Genomic DNA, 23,059 nt, shown 5'->3' on the forward strand with positions numbered 1-23,059 from the left:
CTGGGCTCTGGGACGACACCTTGGTTCCCTTGAAAGAGAGTGAGGCTGCTTAAAAACAGCTCTGCCTGCTGCTCCCTGAAGGATGGGCTGAAAAAATGTAGCCTCAAACTATTGGTGATTTTTAATCTTAATTTTTAAAAAAACTGTAATTTGAGCCTGCTGCTGCTGAGTCACTTCAGTCGTGTCCGACTCCGTGAGACCCCATAGATGGCAGCCCACCAGGCTCCCCCGTCCCTGGGATTCTCCAGGCAAGAACACTGGAGTGGGTTGCCATTTCCTTCTCCAATGCATGAAAGTGAAAAGTGAAAGTGAAGTGGCTCAGTCGTGTCCGACTCTTCAAGACCCCATGGACTGCAGCCTACCAGGCTCCTCCGTCCATGGGATTTTCCAGGCAAGAGTATTGGAGTGGGGTGCCATTGCCTTCTCTGTAGTTTGAGCCTACATTCTTTCAATCCATCCTTCAGGGAGTTGGAATATGCCAGCCCCTGCTGGCAGCAGGCAGAGGTGTGGGTTTGATCCCAGGTCTGGGAACTAAGGTCCTACATGCTAAGCAGTATGGCCAATATATGTATGTATATATATATCATATATATATATGATATATATATATATATATATGAAATAATATATGTCTAAAGTATGGATTTTAACCGAAAAAGTTAAATTTTCACATCAGAGCCACTGATGCAGTGTCAGATTTTTAAATAAGGGCAAATACTAAGGATGGTGAAAAAAGGGAAACAGGAGAATGGGTGGCTAGTGTGTCAGGGCATTTTCCTGTGCTTGAAACATCCTGATATTATAGTGGAAGCAGCTTCTTCTTCCCCTTCCCAGTAGAAAATTAAGACAGATGACAGGCCCCGTCTCTATGGAGACATCTGTGATGCCATACACTGCTCCCAGGACCCCTTAGGACATGGAGCTTGAGAAGCTGGGCTTCTGCCCACCTGTGCTTGGACCTGCATGTCCACGCTTGGGGCTGTGACCCCCTCAGCACCCAGCTCCAGACCCAAATCCCACAGGATTGATCTGAGTCATCCTTCAGGTGACCAACCTTGGTCCTTCGCTCCACGCTCATGATGTTACCCATCAGAGCCAGCGGGCCCAAGAAGAAAAGTCTCGTGCCCAACTTGATAGAAAAGGGCCTGATTGTCCTCCGGAAGGTGGCCAGCCGGGACGAACAGCCCCCGGAATGGAAACTCCGCCAACAAAAGCGCTCCCTCAGCAAGTCGGCTCAGGCCATCTGCCGCTACTACAAGATGCTGGTACGGGGTCTCGGGAGCAGGGATGGCCCTGCCACACATGGTTATCTGAAGATGACATGCTTCTCCGCTGGATCAAAGGCCTTGAGGGTGGAGGGCCGATGGGGCATCCTGAATCAGCTTGGGCGGTGGTGGGTTGTGATGGGGAGATTCTTGGGGTGGATGGGGCCTGGGAGAGAAGATGATGTGTCTGCCTTGAGCCTTCCTTAGGGGCCTTTTTAAGAAGGAGGGAAAAGGGGAAGAGAAAATAAGGAAGAGAAAGTGCAGGCAGCAAGTTTCATGCGGGTACTTCATGTGGTGGGGGGCGGGGCGAGACTGGGGAGCCAGCCCACTCCCCAGGGGCCCGCTAAGTGGACAGCAGCTCTAGGCTCAGCTGACTGCAACTTCCAAAGCAGGGCTCCCACGGCCCTCATGAGTGGCCAGCTTTCGGGGAGGAGACAGCCTGCGTGGTTGGCACACAGAGCCAGGCTCTGGAGCTCCGCTGGTGGAAGGGGTGGAGGGCTTCCTGGGTCCCTCCTTTCCTGCTGGTCTCATTCTCCCCACTCCCCAGAGAGACTTCAACCAGAACGCCAGCCCCCAGGACAGCAGCTTCATGTCCGAAATGGAGGAGCTTCGGCGCAAGTTCCTCACACGTCCTGGCTGCCCGCAGTTCAGCACCAGGTCGACATCCATGACCCACTATGGTGAGTGCGTCTGATGGGGCCCTGTGTGCACACCCAGCCCCACTCCAGCTAACCCACCTGCTGGAGTCCAGGACAGCCTGCGGGTGTGGCCAGAGGAGGGGCCGTGTGCGGCGGCCCCAGCTGCTGCTTCTGAAACTGGCTTTCGGCTAAGGCTGGGGTTGGGCCTCAGGGAAGGGAAGGAGAGAAGGTCCTTCTTCCTTCCACTGGGCACATTTGTATCATTGGTCTCCCAGCCCACTTACCTTCTCTGGCTGTCAATCACCAAGATTCAGTAGGGATGGGACACGGGAGGAGAAGGTGAAGACTCTGGAAGCTTCAGTGATGAGGTCCATAGGTCCAAAGGTGGGTCATTAGGCACTGAGCACTGTAAGGAGCCTCAGCAGCCTCTTGTCTAACCCCACAGTGCTCTGATTCAGTCAAGAGGCTCTGAGAGGGCAACTAAGGTGCTCAGCCGTCACCCGGTAGTGCTGATCAGGCCAGGTGCCATCCCATCCCAGATTCCCTTTCCGGGGCCTGGGCTGCTTTTGTTCTCTGACAGACAACATTATCTTCATGGTGGTGACATTAAGGCTGAGTGCCTGCAGCCAGCAGCTGGGGTCCTTTCTATGGATCTCAGGTGGCAGTCAGGCAAAAGTGGGGTCTCACCCTACTTGTCAGGCTCTAAGCCTTCCTTTCTCAATGCCGGGGCCTCGGAGAGCAGCCAGCACTCCAAGACCAGGAGGGTGGGGGTGTCTAGGGAGGGTGGGGGGAACACAGAGCATCCTGGGTGCAAGGCTGAGCCCACATACTGCTCCTAGTGCACTCGCCATCATCTGATTCGTGCCAGCTTAGAGGACGCGGGTCTGACCCTTGGGGGGAAGGGCATTCTGCAAGATTTTGAGGAGACAGTTTTACAGGAGGAACAGGCGCCGTCCTCTGGGGAAGAGGCGCACTGATTTACAGAGACTAAGTTGCACCTGACCGGTTCTGGGGGGACATGCCAGGCGGGCAGGGGGCAGAACCACATTTCCATTCGGTCTCATAGTCCAGTCCTGTGCTTCCACTGAGAAAAGGCACCTTGAACCCCACCCACTGTTTCGAAGGAAATACAAGTCCCCATCCAGAGGTCTTGGGGAGACTTGGCCTCAACTGTTCTCCATTTGCCATCCTGCAGGTTCAACCACAACCCTCTCTCTGCCTGAAGACACAGGCATTGGCTCTGAGACCTGGAAGGAGGCTGAGAACCCACTCTCCAGCCAGCAAGGCTTGGATGTGAAGGTGGACGGTGAGGGCAGGCCGTGCGGGGCAGTGGGGGTGTGCATGGCCCATGGGGTTCTCTCCTTGGCACCCCAGCCCAGAGGGCCCCTGTTCCCTCCATTCCTATGGTGCCCCATGGAATTGACTTCCCAGGACCACCTGCCTGGCTTGGTGTTCCTCACATGGGCCCTGGGACGTGTCTATCCTTGAGTACAGGGACACCCAGGCGCCATTCCTACAGATACATACTTCTGTTTATCCAGAGATGAACTCCACCCCCAGAAGTATGCTTCACTTCAGAAGTGCCCCCTGTGCACAGGCAGCATCTTGCCCTGACTCCAGCTCTGGGACCCTGAAGGGGGCTCGGATGCCGCTTATTCAGGCTGGGCTGGGGGTGGTGGGGACGAGTGTGGGAGAACGGGGAGCTGGAGAGGAGCCCAGCTGGACAGGGAAGGGCTCCTGGGGGAGTCTCAAAAGAGGGATGTTACAGAAGATCCAGGGCTGCTCAGCATGGGAAGGGTCTGACCACCCCCCCACCACCTCCCCTCTTGACAGGCTGCCTCCTGCCCCTTAGCAAGAGTGCCTGTGAGTTCAACTACCTGCGGAAGAAGAGCGAGTCCCAGGTGCTGAGCCCGACCCCCAGCAGTCCCGACCTGGGACAGAGCTACCCAAGGAAGCGGGTACCCTGGTACATCTCCGTCATCCATGAGAAGGTATGGCCAGGCATGGAGCCTGGGCACAGATCCTGGTCCTCCTGTCCCGGCTGTGCGTCCTGCCGGAGGTGATGTTCTAGTCTCTGGTCCCAGATGCAGTCTGAACTGACCTTCTGACCTGTCTCGTGGCTTCTACAGGGCAGGTTCCTATCTGTCTTCTTCCCCATGGAGAGAGTTTAGGCTGGCCTGGATGTTGCCCCCTCCTACACAGCTTCGCCCCATGTGTCAAGACCCTCAGCATCCATAGGCTTTTAACCCAGTCATTCCACTTGGGAGACGGTATTCCTTAACACAGTAAAAACAATCAGCTTGATGGGCAAAGATCTGCCTATGGGTTGATTCATCATGCTATCATCTTTCTCATCCTTGTTTGTGAGAGAGGCTAGCCTGTAATTTACCAGCCTTGTCATCCCCTTGTTTGCTTTTGGGGTCAGAGTCTTCTGGCCAAGTAACAACAACGAAAGTTGAGAAGCGTTCCTTCTTTCTCGATTCTCTGGAAGAATTCACCTAATGTTGTTGTTTCTTTATTAAATTCTGAAGATTTCATTATCGAAGTCATCTGTGCCTGGTAATTTCTTACAGGGTTTGTGTTTTTTTTTTTTTTTAATTAATTCCTTTTAAAAATATTCAGATTTCCTTTTCCTGTTCCAGTTTTGGAAAGTTACATTTTTCTAAGACAGTGTCCAAGCCATGTCAGTTTTCAAATCTAGGAGCCTCACTCTGTGCACAAGACTCCCTTAGTATCCTTCCCGTGTCTGGAGAAGATTCTGAAGAAGACTGTCTGTTTTTTTGTTTCTGACATCTCTAATCTCTGTCTTCCCTCTTTTTCCCTCCACCAGTCTTATCAACGTAAAAAGTCTCTTAGAGCCAGTTTCAGGTTTCTACAAAAAAATTTTTTTTTAAGCTCATGAAGCACTAACAACAGCTGTGGAAATAAGTCACATAAGATGTTGGGTGGTTTGTCATGAGCACACAGTGGGGACTCGTGAGCCCTCATAATATGGGTCCATGGGTATTCATTTTATCTTTATTCCCGAAACTGTACCTTTAATTTTATGATAGATTTCACAATTTGTTTTTAAAAATTTTTTAGATTTCACAATTTAAAAAGCATTGATACCATCAACAATCCCACCTTTGGAAAATAGCCTGAGGATATAATTAGAGTTACACAAACATACTGTTCATGGGGTTCTCAAGGCAAGAATACTGACGTGGTTTGCCATTCCCTTCTCCAACAAACTGGAAAATTCTTCAAGAGATGGGAATACCAGACCACCTTACCTGCCTCTTGAGAATCTGTATGCAGGTCAGGAAGCAACAATTAGAACTGGACATGGAACAACAGACTGGTTCCAAATAGGGAAAGGAGTATGTCAAGGCTTTATATTGTCACCCTGCTTATTTAACTTATATGCAGAGTACATCATGAGAAACGCTGGACTGGAAGAAGCACAAGCTGGAATCAAGGTTGCCAGGAAAAATATCAATAACGTCAGATATGCAGATGACATCACCCTTATGGCAGAAAGCGAAGAACTGAAGAGCCTCTTGATGAAAGTGAAAGAGGAGAGTGAAAAAGTTGGCTTAAAGCTCAACATTCAGAAAACCAAGATCATGGCATCTGGTCCTATCATTTTCATGGCAAATAAATGGGGAAACAATGAAAACACTGAGAGACTTTATTTTTGGGGGCTCCAAAATCACTGCAGGTGGTGACTGAAGCCATGGAATTAAAAGACACTTGCTCCTTGGAAGAAAAGTTATGACCAACCTAGACAGCTTACTAAAAATCAGAGGCATTACTTTGCCAATAAATGTCCATCTAGTCAAAGCTATGGTTTTTCCAGTGATCATGTATGGATGTGAGAGTTGGACTATAAAGAAAGCTGAGTGCTGAAGAATTGATGCTTTTGAACTGTGGTGTTGGAGAAGACTCTTGAGAGTCCCTTGAACTGCAAGGAGATCCAACCAGTCCATCCTAAAAGAAATCAGTCCTGAATATTCATTGGAAGGACTGATGCTGAAGCTGCAATACTTTGGCCACCTGATACAAAGAACTGACTCATTTGAAAAGACCCTAATGCTGGGATAGATTGAAGACAGGAGGGGAAGGGGATGACAGAGGATGAGATGGTTGGATGGCATCACCGACTCAATGGATGTGAGTTTGAGTAAACTCCGGGAGTTGGTGATGGACAGGGAGGCCTGGCGTGCTGTAGTCTATGGGATCGTGAAGAGTCGGGTGTGACTGAGTAAGTGAACTGAACCAAACACAGACATACGTAAAAGGATGCTATTTGCAGGCCTGTCAGGGAAGGGAATTCCAGGGGAAGGACTGCAGGCTGGGCTGTCTCCAGGGGCTCACACTGTGTCCTCAGGGTCTTCTTTCTTTCACCTCTGTCTTCCTCGGCCCTGTCGTAGGCAGCATCACTTGCAGCAGCAAGTATGTGCTGTTGCAAAGTTAGCATCCCCACTGGAAACCAGCAATGCCTTCCAGGACTTCCTTTTGTTCTGGACACATTTGTTGTTATTTTTCAGTCACTAAATCATGTCCGACTCTTTGTGATCCTGTGGACTGCAGCACACCAGTCTCCTCTGTCCTTCACTATTTCCCAGAGTTTTCTCAAGTTCATGTCCATTGAGTTTGTGATGCTATCTAACCATCTCATTCTTTGTCACCCCCTTCTCCTGCTGCCCTCAATGATTCCCAGCATCAGGGTCTTTTCTAATGAGTTAGCTCTTTACATTAGGTGGCCAAAGTACTGGGGTTTCAGCATCAATCCTTCCAATGAATATTCAGGGTCAATTTAGGATTGACTGGTTTGACCTCCATGCTGTCCAAGAGAAGACTCTCAAGAGTCTTCTCCAGTATCACATTTCGAAAATATCAATTCTTTGGTGCTCAGCCTTCTTTATGGTCCAGCTCTCACATCCATACATGACTATTGGAAAAATCATAGCTTTGACTATACAGACCTTTGTTGGCAAAGTGATGTCTTTGCTTTCTTAATACGCTGTCTAGGTTTCTCATAGCTTTGCTTCTAAGGACCAAGTGTCTTTAAATTTCTTGGCTGCAGTCACTGTCTGCAGTGATTTGGGAGCCCAAGAAAATAAAATCTGTCACCCCTTCCACTTTTACCCCTTCTATTTGTAAAGTGATGGGACCAGATGCCGTGATCTTAGCTTTTTAAATGTTAAGTTTTAAGCCAGCTTGGTTCCCCAACCAGGGATTGAACCGATGTCCTCTGCATTGCAAGGCAGATTCTTAACCACTGGACCACCAGGGCAGTCCCTCTATGACTATTTTAACTTAATAGTGTAAACAATTCCCATATACCCTCCAGATTCTCCAAATGTTAAAATGTTGCCGATTTGCTCCATCCTCCTCTCCTCCCTTCTTTCTCTGTTTCCCTATGTCATTCATTCATTAAAAAAATTTTTTTTAATTTATTTGGCTGCACCTGGTCTTAGTTGTGGCACAGGGGATCTAGCTTCCTAACCAGGGATGGAACCTGGGCCCCCTGTATTGGAAGCATGGAGTCTTAGCCACTGGACCACCAGGGAAGTCCCTATATCATGCATTCTTGCCCTGATTTTTAAAAATTCCCTTATTAGGAGAAGGCAATGGCACCCCACTCCAATACTCTTGCCTGGAAAATCCCATGGATGGAGGAGCCTGGTGGGCTGCAGTCCATGGGGTCGCTAAGAGTCAGACACGACTGGGCGACTTCACTTTCACTTTTCACTTTCATGCACTGGAGAAAGAAATGGCAACCCACTCCAGTGTTCTTGCCTAAGGAATCCCAGGGACGGGGGAGCCTGGTGGGCTGCCGTCTATAGGGTTGCACAGAGTCGGACACGACTGAAGTGACTTAGCAACATAACTGTATATAAAATAGATAACTAATAAGGACCTACTGTGAAGTACAGGGAACTCTACTCAATACTCTATAATGACCTACATGAGAAAAGAACCTGAAAAGAGTGGATATTATATGTGCATGTATAATGATTCACTTTGCTATATACCTGAAACCAACACAACACTGTAAAGTAATTATATTCCAAATAAAAATTTAAAAATATGTAAAAAAATAAAAATAAAAATAAAAATTCCCTTATTACTATGTACTTCAAGTGAAGTTTTCAGTTCTTTTTTCTGAATGCTTGAGAAGGATACTTAGATCATTGATATTCCATTGCTTCCCCTAATTGTTGCATTCGAAGCTTATAAATTTGCCCTTAATCACAGTTTTTGCTTCACCACATGTCATGCCACGTCCAAGTCTTTGTTATTATTCTGTCTAAAATATCTCATAATTTCCTGTGAGCTTCTTCTTTGACTCATGGGCTCCATGGGAGCCTATCTCTTAATTCTTAGACATCTGGACGACCTCCTAGTTATCTTTTCTTCAGACTCCATCTGGGACCATCTCCCTCTTGCTTGAAGAATCCCCTTTGTATTTCTGTCAGTCGTTCAGCTCTGATTATGACAAATTCTCTCAGTGACTATCCAAAACCACCTTTATTTGGTCTTCAAGCTGGAATGATTGAGGGTTTTGAGATTCTGAGAGGCAGTAGACCCAGCCCCGAAAAGCTCCTTGGAAGTCTTTGGCAGGTAGTGCTGGTTAGTAGGTGTGGCTCAGATGGTAAAGCATCTGCCTACAATCTGGGAGACCTAGGTTCAAACCCTGGATCAGGAAGATCTCCTTGAGAAGGAAATGGTAACACACTCCAGTATTCTTGCCTGGAAAATCCCATGGACGGAGGAGCCTGGTAGGCTGCAGTCCATGGGGTCGCAAAGGGTCGGACATGACTGAGTGACTTCATTTTCAATCACACCTGGGCGCTGACTGGGACCAGGGCCTGGAGGGGAGGCTGCCAGGATATCCTGGGCAAGGGTGGCCCTTAAGCAGGAGGGGGCTGCAGGTAAGAAGCCGCTCACCTTGGGCTAGGGTCACGGGGTCCTCCTGGCCCCGGAGCTGCTGCTCTGGGTGGGAGGGCAAGGGAGGGTGCGGCAGGGGTGTTTGAGTGGCTAAGTGGCCCCCCGGGCTGCCCTGTTTCTCCTCAGGACCAGTGCCTGTTGGCACTAGGGGAGGAAGTCCAACGCCTCTCGGAGCTGGAAGCACAGGTTCAGAAGAGAGAGGAAGAGATCCTGGCTCTCCAGGAGGAGAGGGAGGCCCTGAGGAAGCAGCTGAAATGCCTCCTGAAGAGCAAGAGCCAGGAGGCCGCGTCCAGCCATGTCTTGCGGGTGAGCAGCGGCAGGCGCTCCTCGGACTAGCCTGGCCTGGTCTGGCTCTGGGACGGGGCCTTGCCTGTAACGTAAGGATGGCATGCTGTCCCCCTCGACCACAGGTGTGGGGTGGGCAGTGGAGGAGGCAGGGTGGGGTGGGGATCTGGGGGCCATCGCCTGGTCTGAGACCTGGTTTCTTTCTCATCTGAGGATACAGCCTGCGTTTACGCTGGGTGCACATATGAAGTGGGGGTGGAGGGCTTCAGACCCCTGCTGGATCATCTGGACACCTCCAGAAAAAGCTACCCAGACACTGATGGTGGGGTCTGGTGGGCAGGGAGGCAGCAGGAGTCTGGAGAGCCTGGGAGCATGGTCCTGTGTCTCCCCCGTTCCCCAGCCTCCCAGGGGCTGTCAGCAAGTGGGCAGTGAGGGGCAGTGACCTGCGGGCATGTTTGAGGTTGGCCCCCCCCAGACTCGTCCCAAACAGTGTGCTTGTTACTGCTGGGCCTCTCACCAGGGGTACCCCCAGGGCCGTCACCTACACAGCACGGCCCCCTGCCCATCGACAGGGCAACCCCGGGGGAGGGGGGAGGGGAACGGTGGGCCCTCTTCTGAGGGGACAGGTCTCAGTGACATGGGCCCTGGGGGAGTTGAAGGCCCAGGTTGAAACCCTGAGGCTGCCGTGGGCATTTCATAGGAGCGGCCGTTGGAGTCCGTGCTAAAGCTGCAGGGGAGACAGAGCACCCTCAGAACCTTCCAAGACGAGGAGGACGTGGAGCCCTGGCGGCAGGTGTGGGCTGGCTGGGGCCCGGTCCCCCAGGCTGCCCCGGAGAGGCACAGGCCACAGCGTCCCACGTGCTGTCCTAACCTGGTGGCCCTCACCCAGGCTGAGCCCTCAGCCACAGCAGGGGAGGAGTGGTGGGGCTGCTTCTGGAGATGTAACCCGAGGGGAGCTGGCCAATAGCCCCACAGCACCGTCCTCCCAATGCCCCCATGAAGGTTCGAGCCTCCCTCCCGGGGGTGCCCGTAGCCCTGTCCAGCATCCCCTCCCTTCCCCCAGCTGCAGGAAGAGTGCGACAGAGGCAAGGAGCTGGAAGGAGGTGACTACGAGGAGGAAGAGTACCTGGAAGGGCAGGCCAAGAGGGCAGAGGACAAGGGGGCGAGGGCTAGAGCCAGCAGGAGGGAAACTCTGCAGGAGAACAGAAGCGAGGAGGAGGCGGTGGCCATGGTAACTGTGCAGGAAGACGAGGACGAGGACAGGGATGCGTACGGGGCTGGGGAGGTGGAGGAAGAGGAGGACGAAGAGGTGATGGAGCTGGATGAGGAGAAGGAGCTGCAGGAGGAGGAGGCCGCGGCCAGGAGGCGGGCCGGCTTCGTGGACGACACCTTTGAGGAGGAGCTGATAGCCCAGCTGGAGGAGTATGAGCAGCTGATCCAGGAGTTCCAGTTCCAGCTTGAGATCACCAGGACCAGATACTCCCTGGCAACAGGTGGACTGCCAGAGGAGGCCAAGGCGGGACCCGCAGCGAGGATGCCCAGGACTGCCCACTTTGCCCTGGGTCCCTCTTGGCTGGGACCATGGTGGGGCAGCACTAAACCCCTGGGATGGGAGCAGGCAGCCAGCCCTCAGCTTGGAGCTCCGCAGAGCCCTAGGGATGGTGCAGTGACTGGCCCCCTCCTCCCTGTTTTCTCTCATCTCATGCAGGAGCCATCAAGTCTTTACAGCGACAGGTGGAATTCCAAGAGTCGCAATTGCTGAAAATCAACACGGAGAATGAGATGCTGCAGAAGGAGCTGCGGGAGCGGAAAAAACAGCTGCAGGCCATGTCTGACAAGGTGGCGGTATCCTCTGCTATGCTGGGACACGTGCCATCCATCCCCGCCCCTACCCCCTGACAGAGACACTGGACTCAGGAGCTGATAGTCACTCAGTTATGTCTGACTCTTTATGACCCCATGGACTGTAGCCCGCCAGCCTTCTCTGTCCATAGAATTCTTCTCCAGGCCAAAGTACTAGAGTGGGTTGCCATTCCCTTCATCCAGGGAATCTTCCTGACCCAGGGATGAAATTTGGGTCTCCTGCATTGCAGGCAGATTCTTTACCATCTGAACCATCAGGGAAGCTGCCATAGCTAGACCTTATTAAGGGTTTGTTCTCATTTGTCCTGGGCACTCAGTAGCCGGCTAGAAACTTATATCATTCAGTTCTGAAATTGTTCTCTGTTTACATGGATTTTAGTCCCTGTCTCTGTTTTCTCCAAACTCTCCTGGCAACCCCATCAATCAGCCAGCAGACCTCTTCTTTGGGTCTCTTTCTCCTTCCTGTCTGTTCCTTTCACTATCTTGTCTTTTTGTTCTACTTTTAGATTTCCCTAACTTTATCATCAGCCCTCTTCCTGAGGTTTTTTAAAAATAATTTTATTTGATTATTTAATTTTCGGTTGCACTGGGTCTTCATTGCTGCACAGGCTTTCTCTAGTTGCAGCAAGCAGGAGCTACTCGCTAATTGCAGTGAGCAGGCTTCTCATTGCGGTGGCTTCTCTTGTTGTGGAGCACGGGCTCTAGGGCACATGAGATTCGGTAGTTGCAGCTCCCAAGCTCCAGAGCACAGGTTCAATAGTTGTGGCGCACAGGTTTAATTATTCCCCAGCATGTGGGATCTTCCTAGAGCAGGGATCGAACCCATCTCTCCCGCATGTAGGCAGATTCTTTGCCACTGAGCCAGCAGGGAAACCCTCCTCTTGAGTTTTAACTTTGTTTCATTTAGTTTCTAAGACGTTGCTTTTGCTCTCTGAATGTTCCTTCCCCACTCCCTTTTATTTAGAAGCACACTCATGTTTTATTTCTTAATGGCGGTATGTCTCTGACCTCCTTAACAGCTTAAGTGAGAGTTATGGGAGATACTTAAGGGATTTGACTGCTTGTGCTGTTTCTATTTCCTATAAGCTCCTTTTGTAAGTCTGTTTTCAGTTTCTGTTACTCCTTCGAGAATTTTGCTCAAAGGTCAGATGTGCCTGGAGTCTCTCAAACTGTGGGTGACCATTTTGTGTTTCATGGCAGAGAACTGTGCTTGGGTACATCAATGGAAAGTTAGTTCAATGATCCTGTCGTTGGCTCCTTCCCCTTGGCTTGCTCAGATTCTCCTGGAATCTGGGAAACTGGAAGAATTCCTTGCCCAAGTGTAATGGTCCAGCTGCTGGTGTTTCAGGACAAAGTGGGGCAGAGGCTGCAGTCTCCACGTTCAGCCCCACATCCTGCATCTGTCACCAGGGGTCTCCACTGCGTGGCCTGGCATCTCCCAGGCCAGAGATCCTCTTCTCCCCCGCTCCCCCCACCAACCCCGGGGCCTCCAGTCTCCTGACAGATGGAAAAGGGGGAAGGTGCCCGGCATCTCCTGGTCAGGGCTGAGTCTGAGGCTCCTGATTTCTGATATGATGTTCCTCCTTGTGTCAGCCTCCACGTCCAGAAAAGCCCGGCACCATCCCCCACTTCTGAGATTTTCAGGGACCTGTGGACTGGGCTTGTTTGCAGCTCTCCCCGCTGCTGGTTTTGGAGTCTGGTTCCTTGGGTCTGCCTCCTGGCTTCCAAAGTGTGTTTGATACCTTCATCAGAAATTCCCCCTTCCCCCGTCATCAGAAATTTTGATGCTTCCCTTCATCTTACTGAGGTTCATGGAGGAAGGTTCAAGGAGGCAGCCATCTATCTCCTCCCACCAGCCCCTGAGCGAACCCCCATTGCCTTGCAGTTCTCTAACCTCCGGGAAGACAAGAAGTACCAGGAAATGATGGGCCTCATTGAGAAAGACAACCTCCTCCTCAGACAGGTGCCTGTGGGGTGGCTGGGGGGCAGCCACAGGTCCTGATGGCAGCAAGGAGAGTCAGCTGAGTGGGGATCCCTCATTTCAGATAGTACCCTGTTTAGTAAATCCGGGGCCCTGGACACCCACTGGGGAACTGGCCACAGCCGGAGCCAGGCTGGCTGGAGGAACTCAGGGAGAGGTGGCTGCCTCTGGGAAGGAGGGGTGGGCAAGTGGACCTACTGCTCCCCACCCCCCAGCAAGTGTCGGAGCTGGAGAGTGAACTGTCCAAGCGGGAACAGACCATCTCGGAGCTAGAGGCCAAGGTCAACCAGCTCCAGGCCCAGGTGAATCAGAGCCAGAACCACCTGCAGAGGCGGAAGCAGCTCCAGGAGGAGATGCAGAAAAAGAATGAGATGATTCAGCAGGCGGAGCAGCAGGCCCACGAGGCCCTGGAATACACCCAGGCCAGGGTACGCCCGGCTCCCCATCCCAGCCCTGGAGAGTGCTCAGGCCTGAGTACACTCGACTCCTGCCTCCTGAAGGCCTGGGGCCCTTGCCCACCACTGCCGTCCCTGGGAACGGCCACCCTGGGGACCGTGCACCAAGTGCTCTGGGCTCCCCTCTTCCTGTGTCCAGAAACACTGGTGGATGAGGGGGCGAGGGTGTGGTGTGGCCATCTTGGTCAGCTGTAGTGGCCGGAAAGAGCTGAGTGCAGGGGCTTTGTTTATGGAGGAGCCCCTTGAGTTGTGCTGTGAAAGAGACCCAGGGATGTGGTGGCCAGCCAGGGAGGGTCTGAGGTGGGAGAGAAGTAGTAGTAATGATGCCGTCTATTTATAACTTAGAGAGCATTTGCTGTGGGTCAGGTGCTGTTCTCAATGGCACCCCACTCCAGTACTTTTGCCTGGAAAATCCCATGGACAGAGGAGCCTGGTGGGCTGCAGTCCATGGGGTCGCAAAGAGTTGGACACGACTGAGCAACTTCACTTTCACTCTTCACTTTCATGCATTGGAGAAGGAAATGGCAACCCACTCCAGTGTTCTTGCCTGGAGAATCCCAGGGACAGGGGAGCCTGGTGAGCTGCTGTCTATAGGGTTGCACAGAATCGGACACGACTGAAGTGACTTAGCAGCAGGTGCTGTTCTCAGCATTTATTAAAGTCATTCGACCCTGTTAACAAAGCCATGATGTGGGTACCGCTGGTGTCCTGGCACCTGCAGCACAGAGAACGAACAGCCCATCTGAGTTTCCAGAGCTGCGTGGAGGCGGTGCTGGGGTATGAGGTCCTGGGTCCTCACTCTGAGCCCCTGATAGATGTGAGCAAAGGCATAGGAGGAAACCATCAGTCAAGAGCTGACTTGCTTTAGAATCTAAAACTAGCAAAGGTAGAGGCCCTGAGCGTGAAGGCTTTTGAAATGACATTTTCCCCACTGGCCAACCAAGAGTGCCCACTGTAACCAGCTGTGTTCTCCCTCCTGCTGGGGCCCGTCTCCTGCTGTGCACGAGGCTGCCAATGGCTGCCAAAGACTAGACAGGCTCAGTGGTTCAAGCTGCTTAACTCCTGGCTAATGCCTGGTTAGTGTAGATGTCCACAGTATGGAGCGCTTCTAGGTCACTTAGAGAAGGAGGATGGGCTGGGAGTATAATGCCCATCGCAGGGCTGGCCAAGTCTGCAGGTTGTCTGCTGTGGGTCAGCGGGAGACTGTGGCTAAATTGACTCTGGGGGATGGAGGACAGCCTGGGGGGGTCATTCAGAGTTTTGTTTTGACCATGTGCAGGTTTTGCTTTTTCAATTAAGAAACAAGCAAACAAATGTGGTGTGGTAGAGAGACTTTGGGTTTTGGTGTTAGGCCTCCTGGGTCTGGATTTTGATCAGGTCCCTTCCAGCTAGCTCACAGGAGACCACGCTGACCACTCACACGCTATTTCCAGCTCCTGAAGCAGGAGAGCTGAAGACAGGTCCACCTCCCCTGGAGCCTCAGAGAGGCAGCGGGTGTGGAGAACACTGTCTCTCCACTCAAGGTGAGCTTGGCTGTTTCTCCTCTGTGCTCACAGCTCGAAAGACTGAGAAACAAGATCATCCAGGCCACCTTCAACACCATAGGGATCAAGTCCTTGGCCACTGAGATCTCTGACAATGACATTCTGGAAGGCTTGCAGGTATAAATGGTGCTCAGAGGCCTCCTTGTCCCCGGGGCCCCATCTCTAGGCCAGAGCTCCTGCCTCTGCAGCTGGGAGCAGAGGGGAGAAGCCTGGATGGGAGGTTAGGAGCCCCCATTCTTGTCCTGGTGGTGTCATGCTTTCACCGTGACCCCAGCATGGTCCTTTCTCTCTGCTCAGGCAGAGGGGACTAGATTTCCCTAAGGGGTTAGGGAACAACATCCTGGAGCTGCTGCCAGTGTTCAGCAACCATCAGCAGCTGCCGAAAACCCACCTGGTATGGTAGGGAGGGAGCCAAACAGCTGGGTCCTGGTTCTCCTGCAGCAGGAGCCCAGCCCTAGGCTCTGCCCAGCCCAGCTCCCCCAGGGATGCTTCTTTGCATCTCAGCATGGCCTCAGCTGGAATCGTTGCTGAACTCAGAGCCTGACATGGGTCCCCTCCCTGGCCTCAGCCCACACCAGCTCCCCACCAACAAGCAGAGGTTTCAGAGGGGCAGGGAGGTTTAGGATAAATAATGTGGCTTTGGGGCTGGCAGGAGTGTCACTACCCCGGGACCTTGGCTTCGCAGCTGTAGGCTGGTCACTTGACTTGCTGAGCCCTAGAGCACCCCCTCTGTACTGGGGAGAGGGTGCCTGCCTTCCAAGCTTCCTCCAACAGCATGGCCCTTGACCCCAGCAGCTACCTGTGACCTGCCACTGGCCCATTTGTCTCCGGGGCCTGGTTCCTTTCTTCTGTGAGGCTGGGTGGGCCCCTGGTTAATAGAACTCTTGTAGGGTGGCCAGTCCTCAGGGCAGAGGGGGACCCCTGCATGGAGACCTGGGGAGAGGTCTCTGACTACTAGTGTTTGGGGCAAGGGAAGAAGGAGGTGCAGGGTGAGGGGTGGGAAGGAGAGAGAGGAAGGGGAGGGATGGGGATAGGGAGGAGGAGAGAGGTTTTGAGAGGGAGGGAGGGACAGGGGATGATGGGGGTGGTAGGAAGGGAGTGAGGGAGAGGATACAAGGAAGGCAGGGAGGGAGGGGGATAGGAGGAGTCATCACCACCCACCAGTAGTCAGGGAAGAACCCCTTCCTTTGCCAACATCTGCCCTTCCCCACCCTGCACAAACCAGCAAAAGGCCAGAGAGAAGGAAGGAGGCTAAGGAGGAGGCAGGGCAGTCTTCCTGCACAGAAGGTAGAAGAGACTTTGCCCTGAGGGTCAGACTTGACAGCCTCTGATGTCTCTGGAAGTCTGGGAGTCGGCTCCTGGCAATTCCCAGAGGACGAAGAAGTAGATCTGGCCCAGGCTCCAGGAGTGAGCTGGCCTGGATGGTGGGCATCTCTACCCATCTCTGAGTTCTCTGCTTCACCCTGTTGGCTGGATCAGCCCTGATGGGAGTGGTTTCAGCACAGAAATTGGCAAATGCTACAAACCAGAGCTTTTTTATCCCTCCTGGAAAGGTTGTAAATATTCACCAGCACAGACAGCACTGCGGCAGCAGGCCCTTCTCGGGGAGAACAGGGTGGTGTCCCAGGACCCGGCAAGGCCTGTGCGGACACTGCCGGGTGTCTTTTATAGAGGATCATCTCAGACAGAATGGAATACTACAACCAGCTGAAACAGAAGGGAGTCAAGGTGCCCCCCCTGCAGCAGATGGAGATCTTATCCTCACCCAGCAAGTCCAAGAAGATAAGCTCCAAGGAGGCCCAGCTCAGACCCTAGGTGCAGCCAGCACAGCAGAGGCCAGGGCCCAGCCTGGGTGTACCCTGGGTGCCCCTTTCCCCTCCGTCACCCCTCCCTCACCTGTGGCCCCACCCTGGCCTTCTGATTCAGAATTACACTTGCTGCTGGCCGTGGTCTCACCTTCTCCTTCACTAGGACACAGAGGGGAGCTTGGGTTACATGAACGCCCCTTCCCACTCCACAGCTCACTGGGTGTCCTCACAGCAGCTTGCACCCATGGCTCCTTCCTGGGGACACCCCACACTGAATATGGTGCCCTCTGGTGGTCCCAGGTGTAGGAGGCCTGAACTGGGCTCCTGTCCACCGCATTTGGTTCACACCCCGACAGGGGTCCTTTTCTGAGGCCAGCTGCACACACCTGCACGGCTCTCCCGCTGGGGTGCCCCACCGGGGCACTGCTCTGCTGTTGCGACCCTGCGGAAGGAGGAGGGTCGGCCTGCGCACTTTTCTGACCGTCCGTCGCTCTGGTGAAGACAGCTCTGCAGAGCACAGGCTCGCCTGTCTGTGCTGTACACAGAGGTCTGTGCCCCGCACACACACACGTGCTCAGTGGACTGGGTCCTCTGCCTCTTCTCTTTGCTTTCCACCCCTACCTGTCCACTCATCCTTTCGTTACTGCAGCGCCTGCCCGCTGAGGGCGTCAGGGGCATGGCCGCCGGGCCCAGGCCTCTAGCCTCTCCGAGAGAGCAGAAGGCCCCCGAAGACCGGCGCCTAACTGCACACGCCCCGGGAGCTTTCTCGAATCGCCTAGTGCCTCGGTTCTAGCTCGGCAGGCGCACCCGGGACCCGCTTTTGCGCTCGAGCCGGGCTCCCGGCGGGGAAACTGCGACAGTGGGGAGAGGGTCCGGAGATCCCGGCCGCGTCTGGGCACCGCGGAGCGGTGCGGTCTGTGGTCCCTGCGGCCCCTGAGGAACTCGACTCCTGGAAGGCCTGGGGCTCTGGCTTGCTCCGCCCCAGCCACGCCCCCGGGATGCGCCCCGCTCCTCCACCCGGCCCACCCCTGCGTTAGGAGTTCTGCGGCCACCCACCCACCCACGGCCCCAGGTACCTCCCCGTTTAGGCCCCACCCAACGAACCAACGCCCCGCCCCTTGTCCAGATCCCACCATCCACCGCCTCGCCTCCGGCCCCGCCCCCGCTCAGGCCCCACCACCCACCCGACCACGCCCCCTCTAAGCCCCGCCCGACTCCGGCCCGGGACACGTCTGCGGCGCGGAGCGGCTGGGGGCTGTCGAGCCAGGTGAGACGCGGGGTCGGAGTGCAGCTTCCTCGAGTAGCCAGTGGGAGGAGGTGGTGGGCTTGGTTTCTACAGCCCCCCGCCCACGGGGCCGCGGTCTCCCTGACCTGCGAGCGCCAGGCCCGGAAAAGTGGAGTTGCTGGGGTGGGGGCGGGGTTGAATGGTCCCTCGGCCCACAGACCCCCGAGGCCAACTGCCGGGCCAGCTCCTGCTGGCCGCTTGGGACGCCCCAGAGCCCCTTTCCCTTGCCTACTCTTGCTCCTCTTCACTTTTTCCTTTATTTTCTCTTTCTTTAAGGTTGGAGAATTCTGAGACTCCCCAGACCCCAAACTGCGAGCTGGGAGGTGAGATTCACTGGCCGAGCTCTGACCATCTTCCTGGATCACAGAGGCTTCAATCCCTGACGTCAGGACTCTCCCCTTGTAAGTTGTGGGCTCCTTGGAAGTGCATTGGGGTGAGGAGGTCTTAATGTATGTACAGTCCCTGTGTGCCCAGAACTCTGTCCCCACACACTCCCAAGAGGCAGTGGTACCCCTGGGAGTGAGGCTTCCAGGGTTCAGCAGGTGTCCCTGCCAGGCAGCACAGCCCCAGGGTCCTGTGACACTGTGGTCATCACGTGTGGGTTGGTCAGGCTGCTACAGATGAGTGAGCGAAGCCTTCAGACCTTGGCTCCAGCACATCAGCAGCTTCTGGTGGCTTTGTCCATCCAGATTGACTTGAGGGCCACAGTCCACATCAGTCAGGAACCCGTTCTATCACAAACACCAGGACCCTACTATGCCAGGCTGGAGCAGATTGGGCTGGCCATCCTCACACCAAGAAACCCATGGGTGGGCAGTGGGTGTGCATTTGAAGACTCAGCACCACCGGGTAGTGTTGTAGGATATCCAGACTGCAAAGTGGCTGCTCAGCTCCGGCCATCACATCAAGGAAGAGAGAAGGAGGTGCCTATTCTCGTTCACAAAAGCAAAAGCCTCCTGCTCCTGCTGCTCTCCAGCACCTTGCTCATATGTAGGTGTCATGGGAAGTTTAGTTAAGTTCAGTTACTTAGTCATATCCAACTCTTTGCAACCCCGTGGACTGCAGCACGCCAGGCTTCCCTGTTCATTACCAACTTCTGGAGCTTGCTCAAACTGATGTCGGTGATGCCATACAAAGCAGCAATCAAAACTTGTCTTAGCCCATGAGCATCGCTTGGGGCTGGGACACTGCAGCCTGGAATAAGACAGGGGCTCTGGCCACAGGAGGGAGGGGTGGACATTAGGTAGCTCACAGAGCCGGCTCAAAGCCCCTTTGCTGGCCACACCGTGGGAAAGCAGAACCCACAGTCAACAAATGTTTGGCCTCCCTGGGGCCTGAGACCTGGCCTGCATGGCTGCCCCCAGAGCACAGGCTCCCACGGGAAGGATAGGCTTTGTGGCTTTGAGACAAGCTCCCTTCCTTCATCCTCTGAGTCTGGGATTTGGGAAAGGGCAACCCGGAGGAGGTTGAAGGTGGTTCAGAACCGCCTGGTTTCATGAATTTCTGGGTTGGCTTCTTGCTAAGTGGCTCACTGTGCCTTTAAGCCTCTGTGTCCCAGATTACCTGGAAGACAGGTCAGGTTTTTGCAGCAAACTCTCAGGCCTCTAAAAGTGAGGGGCCTCTCAAGTCCCTTGACCACCAGCAGGGCATAGCAGTAGGTGAGGGAGGGGTTGCAACTGGGACAGGCCAGAATTCACAGCTACTACCACTGCTGCCAAGCCCTACCAGCTGCCCCCAGGCCTGCTGCTCTGCAGGCGCCAGCCCTTTGCCTCCCAGCCTCCAGGGAAGGCTCTGGGGCCTTATCTGGCAGGAATGGGAGGTCAGGCTGTTATCAGGCTTGGTGACCTGACCCCAGCCAAGGGCCCTCCAGGGTGGCAGCAGCTGTGTCTGCCTGACCCCCAGGGCGGAGCAAGCTGGTGAAAACACAGCCTCTCACATTCCTGAGGGCAGGGTTTGGCAGACTTTCAGACTCTATTGGAATTCCCTCTTTGCCTCCTCCCACGTCACCCTGGGCAAGTGGCCTAACCACTCTGCACCCCTAAAGCCAGATGAAAGGATGTGGGAAGAAATTCCCAGGTGGCACGGTGGTAAAGAATCCACCTGCCAATGCAGGAGCTGCAGGAGATGTGTGTTTGATCCCTGGGTGGGGAAGATCCCCTGGAGGAGGAAATGGCAGCCCAGTATTTTTGCCTGGAAAATCCCATGGACAGAGGAGTCTGTTCATGGGGTCGTCAAGAGTTGGACATGACTGAATGAGGACACAAAGGAGCCAGCCCACCTTGGTGCCTCTCTGCCCTGGCCCCACCGCCAGGCAGACCCTCACCCTAAAAGCAATGGCACATGAAACCTGACTGCTGGCCCCCTGGGGGTAGAACAGGCCTCAGTCCACCCTCTGTCTCTCCCACCAGAACCCTGTGCCCCCATGATGGAGCCCCAGGAGAGTAGCATCAGGTACAGCAGGTGGGAGAACAGCCACCCGGATGAAGTCCATGTGGCCAGTGGGCCCAGCACAGAGGAGGCCTCAGGCTGGCAGAGGTGAGGGGCCAGGAAGGAGGGGCCCCGCTTCGCCCTGTGCAGACCCCTCCTGTCCTTCCTGGCAGCCACCACATCCGCAGACCTGGGCCCCACACTTTCCTTGACTTGTTCCTTCACTTGCTCCCTCCTGTCTTCCGAGTTCAGAGTGCCCAGGCTGCCCTGCTACCCGGGGCCTTCTCCTCCTCCTCCCCCAGCCCCCATCCCCACTCCAGTCAGGGCTGCCTGGGGCTCACGTGCCTGCGGTTCTCACCCTAGGGTCTCTCAGAAGCTGTGCTCGGGCAAGCTGGGCATCGCCATGAAGGTGCTGGGGGGCGTGGCCCTCTTCTGGGTCGTGTTCATCCTGGGCTACGTCACTGGCTACTACGTGCACAAGTGCAAGTAAACGCTGCCCAGACACGCCCCCAGGAGCAAGGCTGGAGGGACACCCTGTGTGCGAGAACCCTTTCATGTGCATGGACCCACCTGCCTACACAGACCATGGTGTACCCAGAGTCCTGTATAACAGCCCTGCTGTCTGTACACAGCCCCTCCCCCCCGTGTATACACAGCCCCTCACCGTGTATACGGGCATTCCTTGCACCAATGCACAGATTCCAGGGACTCGCATGGACACCAGTGTGCACAGCTGTCACAGGCACCCACACACATACAGCCAAACAGGGCCACAGGTACATGGGAGCACACACACGCATGCCTGGCACATACCCGCCCAGGGACCCATGTGACTGGAAGGCCAGTCCCAACCTGACTGCAGGACACACCCAGGCTAGGCCTGCAGCCCAGGGCCCCCAAACCTCCCTTCTCTCCCTACTGGGGTCCTCCCTGGGTGGGCTTTTGGTGGGGCTGTGTCCTGCCTTGCAGGCTCCTCCCCTTTCTAGCCCTTCTGACTCCCGCTGTGGAAGGATGCCTCTAAGGGCAGGGGTATGTATGTCTCTCCATCCACCCTCCCCAGGGGCTGAGTCTTTTCCTGGGCAGAGGGGGGAGAGGGCCTTGGCCCTTGTCCAAGACCCACTGCTGTGTCGTCCCTCCAGGAATGTGGGTGTGTTCCCTGGGGCTGTCCACCCTGCTGGGTGGGCTCTGCAGGAGCCTGGCCCTTCTGCCTGCACCCTGTGGGAGGCCCAGACCCTGCACTCAGAGGTGGTCATTAAATGTCTGTTGAACAAAAACATGGATGATGGTGTCTCCTGTGGGCCTCCCCAGTGAGGCGTGACTGATGTGGAACTGGCTGGAGGGCATCTGGACAGCGGCTGGGAGGCCTCTCGCTGAGCTCTGGCCTTGGGATGCACCCAGTCCTGGCCAGGCCCTCTGGCGGGAGGTGAGAACATGGGGCAGGGCTGAGTTTCCATATGTGGCCAGGCCTACTCTGTGTTTCCTGACCACGGATAGCGTCTCCCTGCCTTCGGGCCCTCCTGTTCCGGGCACCCTTATGAGAAACACCGTCTTATAGGACAGTGTCCTCACCCTAGAGTTGAGGGCAGGAGATGAGGACAGTCAGGACCCTCGTGGGCTCAGCAGACCTGGGTATTGGAGGCTGAGCTGCCAGGGAGGGCGGAGACCCCATGGGACTGGCTGCGGGCCTGGGTCAGGTGAGCATGAGGTGGGGCTGCACCACCCAGGTGACCCTTTGGCTTTGAGTTCCCTGCTGGGCTGGGGTTCCCCCAGCAGTGATGCTTCAGCAAGGCCTGCTGTGGGGGGTAGGAAAGCAGGGTAAGGGGCTGTGGTGGAGGGTCTGTTCAGCACCCTGGCCTCTGGGGCCCCAGCATCCATCTCCAGAAAGACCCCCCCCCACCCCCACCCCCAACTCGGGGAGTGGGCACCAGCTGACTCACACCTGTCTGGCCTCTCTCTGATGCCCCAGTTGGGAGTCTCCTCCGGCCATCTCAGGACTAGCACTGGGGCGGGTACTGTGGGGAGGTGGGCAGGGTCCACCAGCCTGGCAGATTTAGGCTGGGTGACCTCCCTGGGCTCTAACTGGTCAGCAGTCCAGTCCAGGGGTACAGGAGCTGGGCCTCCCCAAGGCCTGGTGTAGCCTTGGACAGGAGCGGGGCGACGGTGCAGGACAGAAGGGAGGAGTCACCCTGGCTGTCCCCTGCCCCCTACTCCCTCCTCTACCATAGAAGCAAGTCTGTTGATGCACAGGAGTGTCTTGCCCGGGGCAAGGCAGGGAGGTGGGTAGGGGCTGCCAGCAGGCAGCTGTACACAGTACTGGGGTCTGGCCTGGATCTCACCAGCCCTACCCCATGTGCCCCCATGACCCAGCGGGTCTCAGAATGGAGAGCTGGGGGCACCAGCTCACACCCTGATGGATGCTCTGTATCCTTGGCCCCTGGGCTCTGCTGGCACTGGGTGCCTGGCTCATGGTGGGGGTTGCAGGCAGGGGCACACAGGGCACACCCCCCCCCCCCATACACATACACACGAGCCACCTGAGACCCTTCCCCCAACCCCACCCCTCTGCCCA

The 23,059-nt window shown here is 55.0% G+C and overlaps 2 protein-coding genes across 3 annotated transcripts; both read left to right on the top strand.

Moving 5' to 3' along the window:
• Window positions 1-908: 908 nt before the first annotated feature.
• On the top strand, window positions 909-17,814 carry CCDC27 (coiled-coil domain containing 27). Of its 2 annotated transcripts, none has more exons than XM_025285809.2 (12): window positions 909-1,265; window positions 1,813-1,945; window positions 3,099-3,209; window positions 3,737-3,894; window positions 8,969-9,148; window positions 9,828-9,920; window positions 10,191-10,230; window positions 10,836-10,966; window positions 12,876-12,953; window positions 13,187-13,399; window positions 14,983-15,087; window positions 16,642-17,814. In XM_025285809.2, exons 1-12 carry the CDS (start codon window positions 1,077-1,079, stop codon window positions 16,783-16,785), a joined length of 1,575 nt encoding a protein of 524 aa, XP_025141594.2. In that variant the 5' UTR covers window positions 909-1,076; the 3' UTR covers window positions 16,786-17,814. The 2 variants fall into 2 exon arrangements, with proteins under 2 accessions (XP_025141594.2, XP_025141593.2); XM_025285808.2 differs by having other exon boundaries at window positions 10,191-10,620; window positions 16,642-17,813.
• Window positions 17,815-17,940: 126 nt separating this feature from the next.
• SMIM1 (small integral membrane protein 1 (Vel blood group)) lies at window positions 17,941-21,764 on the top strand. Its single transcript, XM_006053816.3, has 4 exons — window positions 17,941-18,045; window positions 18,340-18,464; window positions 20,472-20,598; window positions 20,854-21,764. The coding sequence occupies exons 3-4, from the start codon at window positions 20,486-20,488 to the stop codon at window positions 20,978-20,980; spliced, it is 240 nt and encodes a 79-aa protein (XP_006053878.1). The 5' UTR covers window positions 17,941-18,045; window positions 18,340-18,464; window positions 20,472-20,485; the 3' UTR covers window positions 20,981-21,764.
• Window positions 21,765-23,059: the final 1,295 nt, after the last annotated feature.

This window comes from Bubalus bubalis, chromosome 5 (assembly GCF_019923935.1).
Source record: "Bubalus bubalis isolate 160015118507 breed Murrah chromosome 5, NDDB_SH_1, whole genome shotgun sequence".
NCBI classification, from domain to species: Eukaryota; Metazoa; Chordata; class Mammalia; order Artiodactyla; family Bovidae; genus Bubalus; species Bubalus bubalis.